At 32.9% G+C, this 8427-nt stretch overlaps 1 protein-coding gene across 1 annotated transcript in view; it reads left to right on the top strand.

Annotated features, from left to right (window-relative positions):
* Nucleotides 1–3630: 3630 nt before the first annotated feature.
* The window catches only part of Asxl3 (ASXL transcriptional regulator 3), a 109584-nt gene continuing 104787 nt past the window's right edge, over nucleotides 3631–8427 (top strand). Inside the window, exons 1-2 of the mRNA XM_021236659.2 lie at nucleotides 3631–3739; nucleotides 5034–5139. Coding sequence (XP_021092318.1) covers nucleotides 3662–3739; nucleotides 5034–5139 — 184 coding nt within the window. The 5' untranslated portion in view covers nucleotides 3631–3661. The remainder of the gene's footprint in view (nucleotides 3740–5033; nucleotides 5140–8427) is intronic.

The following is an 8427-nucleotide window of genomic DNA, read 5'->3' as shown; positions in this document are numbered from 1 at the left end:
CCATTTCCTTCACTGAGTATTCAATATTAATAAAATTTTATGTGTTCCATCAGCAATTTGATGACATAAAGCGATGATTTTTCTGTATTTCACAACACATCAGGGCTCTGCAAAGTGTCTCTGGGGGTCCTTTGATGTCTAGACAGTTTAAATTATGCTTGCTCCCCTGCCTCCAAATTCCACCCCTGTTTTGCTTCAGGGGTTGTGGGAAACAAAAACAAGCCAGAAGGGTTCCACAGCCTTACAGTCCAGGGAGAAAAACAAACATGTAGAATAAGCTGTATATCTACCGTGGCAGGTGTATAGAAAAGGCCCAGCTGATAGGGGATAGAAGAAAGAAAAGAATTGGGGGCAAATATTATCTTGCTTACCTATTTCTTATTGCATTGATAGTATGAAAATATATGTGTATTAGGAACAAAATGAAAACACTGTAGAAGTATTAGGGAAGAAAGCCACAGTCACCTTTTAGCTCAACGCTCTTTTCCCCTCCCAACCTCCCCACAGGCAACCAAATCTAAGGCTTTGGTCTAATTCTTGTACATTGTCCTATTTATTGAAATGTTAAAATGAAGAATTATGTTTTGTGGTAGAAAACTAACTTTATTTTTCTTCCTTTTCCTTGTTTTCCTTTTATAAATTGGGATATCATGGTTCCTCCAATTCATCTTATTAGAAAGTAAGTACTTCTGAAATTTCAGAGCTATTTTCTTAAAACCTTGATGTTTTATTACTTAATATGCAATTACAGAATTTTAAATGTTTTAATTCTGACTGAGGTGATTAACTTTTGCATTAACTATCAAGAAAAAATTTTTGATTAAACTAGAAATAAGCAGTGTTTCATAGGTGTTCATGATCTCTGAGAATACAGACTTTGGAAGCATATTTGCCTCATCTTCTTTCATAGCCATAGTTAATCGTTGTGTTTTAAATATATATGCATAGAATATGTTTGGTAAATTGATTTTTTCCAAATATAAATATACTAAAATTATATAAATAAGATTTTAATTTATTCCTACTCATTAGCAGTTAATTAAGACCATAGATTTCTTCAAGAAAAGGAGTACAAGTTTTCTAGGCTTTATGGAATTCATGAGAAAAATAGAAATCAGTAAAAATGGTGGTAGGAAAGACTTTTACGATGTGTTTTCCTATTGTATCTATTGCATTGAGTGAATTAGTTACTTCTTAATTAGTATTAAACTCTTTTGAAGATTTTAGAAATTGTTTTAAAATAAAATAGAGCAGAATTATGCAATCAATATGCTTAATACCAAGTGGCTAGTCAGTGAGTGAACTGAGTTGTGAAATATTGTCTGATTTTTCAAAATGTAAATGTTTATGGTTTTTGAAATAAAACAAATTTCCTAGGTTTGTTTTTGCAAAGATTTGGAGAAATTATAATAGTCATTTAGACTTTTGAAGAGGTATGGCCATGTGATTTTGAATTACATGTTTTCAGATTTTTCCATATAAATCTTAGTTTACTAAGTTAATAAGCAGTATAATTGAATAATATATTCATACTCAACAGAGCTTATTATTTGTATGAAACTGGGTACTTAGCACATATGTTCGCAGTAAGCATAGCATTCAACTGCTATTTAATAGCCAATTTATCTTTTATAATTATCTTTACCTTAGAAAGAAAATTAAATTTTAGTGGTGTTATGTTTATTCAATATTTCTAAGTTGCCTCTAAATCTGTACTGCTCTATAATGTTCTAAATCTAGGTCCTTAGAATTGTGTGCATTTGGAGCTTAGTAATCAAGAGCAGGAAGAATACTGTGAGGCTTCATGTTAGATGGACAATTTTATTAGACTGCATTTTAAAAATCTACATTGTGTCATTTTTATGTATTGGATTCTATTTTACTTGTCATGTTCACATCTTCCTGCCAAGTCCCTACGGAAAGCCTGCTTTTCTGACAGTTTCACTAAATTAAAACTCTAAAAATCTGGCACAATGATTCCCAGCTTCAAATTTTCCAAAGAGTATAATGTAAAAATGTATATTGTGCAGTGTTCAGTATAACATGTATTGCATTATTTATCTGGAATTCATTCACCAAGAGACATTTGTAGGGAGATAAATGTATTTCACTTTATAGGTATGACTGGGATAATTTAAATATGAGCAAAAATCTTTTGCAAGGGAGAATAATGAAATGAAGTCTGTAAAATCCTAGGAGCTTCATGAGTAAAAATATTACATAAGCACACAACATTATTACCATGTGTACTTTAGTGCTACAACTGCATTGTTCTATGACAAGATTTATATTAGGACTCTTGTTTCTTGTCAGATCCAATGGAATCATGTTTATGTGTTGGCACAAAGAAGCTGCATCCTAAAATAATAGAGAGTATAGTCTTCATATTACTCTAATACTTACAAACCTTTATGACCATGATGTATATATATGCTGACTTTCTGCTAAGTGTGCTCTGGCAGCTCAGCAAATTTGACTTTTTCATTTCACTGGTGAAATTTTAAGGTAAAAGATTTGATAATCTTGGTTTTTAGACGTTTTAAGTTAGTAACATAAACATGTTTTTACTCCAGAAGTTCAAAGTTTTAACGTTCAATATTTTAAAAGCCTTCTTGTCTAAGAAAATTTTGAGTTAAGAACCCATGACTCTGAAGAGGCATATGGGGTGTAGGTAGTGCTTGTAATCAAAATTGTTTCGAACAAATATTGGTCTTTTAGCATATTAGGAAATTAAATGTATATAGAAACAATTACATAAAAGCAATAATTATAGGTTAAATACTATCTTGGAAAAAACTAATTTGCAAGCAAAACACAAAAATGATCTAAAAATCTACCCCAGGAAATACATACATATTTTATATTTTGCAAATATCTTGGCAGTTAGATAAATAAATCCCAGTAATGTTTGCACATATGTGTTTTGATATTTTAAAATCATTAGTTTAATACTGTTTGATTTCTTTTTAAAAAACTGATTTCATAATTCAGCCACTTGCATTTTTACTGCAGAACATAATTATTAGCTGGGCAGAATTCCCAAACATATTTTTTGTATTTGACATAATTGAGAAAAGGATGTCATTGTAGAAGCTGTAGCAGAGATATGGATACAGATATAAATTGTGATTTGGCCATGTGAGAAATGCATTCCTGTGAGTAACTTAAATGCTTACAATTTCAAATCAGTTCTTCCCTGGTTTATTATTCTTTTGTTGCTTTTCAACCTAGGAGATGGAGCTGCCCTTGAAGTTGTTTTTTTTTTTTTTTTTGATCATTCAAGTGCAACCATCAAGTTGTCTCTAATATTTTAAAACTGAGGCTTCATAGTCTAACACCACATAAAAGTTGGGGCTTTGGTTTCTTTAAATACAGTGTTGGTTGCTTTATGAATAAAAACATAATTTCAATTTAGGGGACTTTTTTGCCTGAAGCCTGTAAGACAGATGCATCTGATTAACTTTGGTGAAACTGGACTGGCCCATTATTGTAATGTAGATGTTTTCAGGGTTTTTAAAAAGGCATGCAAGAAGGTTTTGTTTTTTTTTTTTGCTTTGAGATTCAGAGAACAGTTTTGCCACAGAAGCTGCATATCAGATTGCTTCATTTTTGCACACTTTTATTTTCTAGTGGAACCTCTCCATTAGCCTGTCTGAATGCAATGCTTCACACTAACACTCGAATAGGGGATGGATCATTCTTCAAAATCCCTGGAAAGTCAGGCCTCTATGCTCTCAAAGTAAGTTGGATTGTGTTTGATTTTGTGTATTACTACTGTGCATCATGCATTTTTTCAAACCTAATGAAGGTAAACAAAATTAGATTTGAATGAAGAGTAAGAGAATAATTTAGATGTTTTAAATATTTTCATACGTAATAAAGTTATTTCATATTAAGAATAAACAACGACATATTTCTTTAAGGAAAATATATCTGTGGTTTCCTGCATAACACGTGGTAATGGAAAATAGTGGTTTCCTTAAAATTGTTGATTCTTTAAAATTTATGTGGAAGAGTGTCATGGGTCATCAGGCAGGACTTTAAGATGATCACAGTTGCCATAAACTCTTTGATTTAATGACCATCGGTTGATATACAGGCTTCACACCTGTATGCCTTTCTGTTTTTTGTAAAAATAAGTTATTTATTCCTTATGCTCAGAAACTTTCTGATATAAATCAGGTATCCAATTTGACAATAAATGGTGATCTCAAAGAAGTCTTACTAATAATTCATACTTGTTATTTGGGCAAAATACAAAAATAAAATAGAAAGTTTCAGATAACTGAGTCTTAATCATTTTAGTGTAATTACCATTTCCATCTAGAATGGGATATGCTATCTAAAATGTAAAATTCCAGAGGACTAAATTCTTATGATTTACAAATGATTGTGTAATTTATAACAAGTAAATATGATATATTAATTCTTATGAATTAAAAAGGAATCACTTCTTTAATATATGATGGGTTATATTTAAAATTCATTGATTTCTTCTGAGATTTTTTTCTTTAAAAACTCCAAGTTATACCTGCCAAAAAAAAGCAGGGATTTTTCCTTAGGTATGGGACATTGGATTCTTTTTTTGGGGGGGGGGGGGGGACATTGGATTCTTGTCACTGTGTGATTTTCAGAAAATAACAGGCTTGTCAAAATAATGACTTTTTTAGTTACTTTTTGTACCTATTTAGTATTTAATTTACTAATCAAAATTCTGAATTTTTAATCTATTTGTTTACATCAGGAGGATTGTAAAATTGAAAAAATGGAAGTAGTATATATCAAAAGAAAAGATTTTTGTTTTAAATTTTGGTATAGATTTTGAAATGTTGGCCCAAAATACCAACCATGAAAAGAGCTTTCACCAGATTTTATTTTCATCCCAAGGAGTGACTTTTACACTAAAAAGTAAATCTGTTTTCGAATTCCAAATCACATTCAGCTGCAATAATGTTTTAGGGTTCTCAAAGTATTTTAAATGTTTTCAGTTGCTAATACATCTCCATAAATCATCATTTTAAAAAATAATATAGAAAGAGGAGTCGTGCCCAGCAGATGGAACTTTGGATTTAGTCTGTGAATCTGAGCTGGATGGCACAGAAATGGCTGAGGCAAATGCCAATGGAGAGGAAAATCGAGGTAAGTGTGAGGAGCTTTAAAATAAAAACCCTTGACCTTGTAGAAGTAGCCTAGAACTCCAGTAATTCACTAATTGATCACAAGCATTGATAGATAAAGTTTTCTTGTGTTTTTACTGCTTACTAGGGAAAGTGGGAGGGGTAGGGGAAAGATAAGAAGGGAAAAGAAAACAATTCGAGAAAAGAAAAAAAATGGAAACAAAGCCTTTGTAAATAGGGAAGGGGGGGAAGGGAGGAGGGGGTGAAGGGAGGGCAGGGGAATGGGGAAAAAATAAGAACCAAGATACATCATGTAAAGGTACAAGATCCCAATGATGAATGTGACTGTATAATATACATAAAATGTACCAATAAACTTAATGAAAAGAATAATAATTTTAAAAGATTAGCATATAAGAAATGTATACTGTTCTTGGCCTTTCTTTTTTAACAGTGTCTCTTTTCTTGAATCACTTTCTGGAGTGTTACCATTATCAGTGTATTCCTCCTGTAAAGGTAATAGAGTAATTGGAGGTATATAGTGGTTTTATTCTTTGGGATGGATTAAGAATACCTACTTCTGTTTTATTACTAATTGTATTGCTACTTCCTGTGATTCCAAGTAGTTTTAGAATATCTTGATTTTCCATTTTGTTCTTTGTAAATTAAGCTTAGCATTACTATTCCTAACAGAACAACAACAAAAAAAGGTCCAAATGAGATGTTTTCTTGTTAAACATTGTTGAAAAGGGAATAACCTTTCCCAGATTTTAAGGAGATATTTTCAAGCTCTGAATTCTGACCTTGTTATTTCATTTTTATCACTCTCAAGACAATTACATTGTGATTCTGTTCATGTACATAATTCAGTATTGCAGTTTTGTCCCACAGAAGCTGCTATACCTTCACCCTGCTCATTCATCCCACCATTGGTCCCCAGTCATGATTTGGGAGGAAGATTGTAATTAAGATCTGCCAGTAGACTCATAAGAATCAGTAAATTGTCTTTAAGCAAACAAATCTTAAAGGACCCTTACAGAAATATTGTATTTCAGTAATAACCTCAAGTCATTCATTTTGTTGGTGGCCATCAGAATCCCTTCCCATGTTCTCCCCATGTTGACCACAGTCCTGCCCTTTAAACTGACTGATGTGCTAGCCCATAGGCCCGTAAGACTGATAGTACTTCATTCCTATCTGATTTACTGCAGGAGTTGTATATTTAACATAAGAAACAGAGATTCTTCTCTTAGTAAAATAGCTTCAGACATTTAGATTATTTTTACCAACTTGCACTTGCCTTGATAACTCTGTATCCCCATTTATCTCCCACCCCTCAACCCCATCTTTGTGGTGGTATTTTAAACCTTGGCAGCAACTTGAGGTTAAAGAGAAGACAAACCAAAGGTGCACAGAAATTTCTGGCATTCTGGATGGGCCAGTGAATGGGGCATCCTGAGATGAAGGAGAATCTTAGCTCATTCCTGTTGATGTACTCTCTGCGCAAGAGAGCACTCATGGTCTCTCTCAACATGTGTTGAGATTCTACTCTGTGCCTGAGCATTTCCAGCAGTAAGAAAGAGAAATAAACCTCTCTTGGAGCTTATATTCTTTGAGATGGCCAATAAGCGAAGTAAATACTTAATATTTGTAGCTTATCTAGTTATGACAAGTGATACTAGGAAAGATTAAGAAGAAAGAGTAGAGGAAAGGAGTATATTTGAAAAAAAAAAAAAAAACCTGAGTGGAGTGAAGGAACAGGTATTGAAAGGTAGAGTCCAGGTAAAGGGAATAGTACTTGCAAAGGCCTTGAGGCAGGAGAATGCCTGAAACATTCCAAAAGCAGCAAAATGCTGGTATCATAGGGAACTTAGAGTGAACAAAGGAAGAGATTACGGTAAGACATGCAACCAGATAAGTTATGGGAACCAGATCATATATCATCTTGCTGTAGGCTTTTGCTGTGAGTGACATATTATTCTGTTACGGGGTTTTGAGCTAGAAAGACAGCGATCTCACATTTCAGCTATATTACCAAGTGTAAGAAAACAAGGACAAAAACAGGAAGCTATTGCCATAATCTAAGATATAGCCAGAATGTAGAGGAAAGATAGTTACTTGAGTGAAAGGGGCGGCAGTGGATATGATGAAAAGTGATTAGATTCAGGGTACATTTGAAGGAAGATTCAGTGGGAGCTGCTGACTGATGAATGTGGATACAAGATAAAGGAATCAAGAATGACTCCAAAGTTTTGAGTGTGAGCAAGTATAAAAATAGCATTGTCTTTACCTTAGACATAGTAATTTTTTCTGGATTTTGAGTAAGAGATTCCATTTTGACATCCAGATGGATGTGTTAGTAACCATGCATTTATTTGTCTAAAATTCAAAGGAAATTTTAGTTTAGTACATGGTGAGATATACAACTAACATCAAAATAGATCAGAGATCTACATGTTAAAACATGCTGGGAGATAAAATAGGTACAACTCTTGAAGATACAGGCTTTTTGAACAGAACTCCAATGGCACAAGAAATAATATTAACTGTCAACAAATAGGATCATATCAAATTAAAAAGTTTCTGTACAGCAAAAGAAACCACAGAGTGAAGAGGCAACCTACAAAATGGGAAAAATTTTTCCAGCTATTCCTTGGACAGAGGACATCTAGAATATATAAAGAACTCAAAAATATTAGACTCTCCCAAATAAAAGAGCCAGTCAAAAAATGGGCAACCTAAGTGAATAGACACTTTTCAGAAGTACAAGTAAATACAGGAAAAAATGTTCTACACCACTGACTATTGGAAAAATCCAAATTAAAACTACATCGAGGTACCATCTTACCCCCAAAAGAATGGGCTATCTTCAGAAAAACCTAGTAATAACAAATGCTAGGAAGAATCTGGGGAAAAAGGAATTCTTCTCCATCATTGATTGGAATGTAAACTAATACACTGCAGCAATCAGTTTGGAGATTACTAAAAAAAACGGAAAATAGAAATCCTTTTGACCTAGCTGTCCCCCTTTTAAATATCTTCCCAAAAGAGTTAAAATCAGAATATTACAGGGATACGTGCATACCCATGTTTATAGAGCACAATTTATGATAACTAGGTCTTAACCTACATTTATGATCTAGATCATGTAACTGTGTATGTCCATTAACAGATGAATGGATAAGGAAAATGTGGTACTTATACACAATGAAGTACTACTCTGGCATAAAGAAAGATAATTGAGGTATTTGTAGGTAAATGTATCTAACTTGAGAACATAATGTGAAGTAAAATAAAACATACAAGATTA

This window comes from Heterocephalus glaber, unplaced genomic scaffold (genome assembly GCF_053883595.1).
Source record: "Heterocephalus glaber isolate CG9 unplaced genomic scaffold, H.glaber_assembly_v1.0 deba00000331, whole genome shotgun sequence".
In the NCBI taxonomy this organism is placed as follows: Eukaryota; Metazoa; Chordata; class Mammalia; order Rodentia; family Bathyergidae; genus Heterocephalus; species Heterocephalus glaber.
This window is presented reverse-complemented; position numbering and strand designations above follow the sequence as displayed.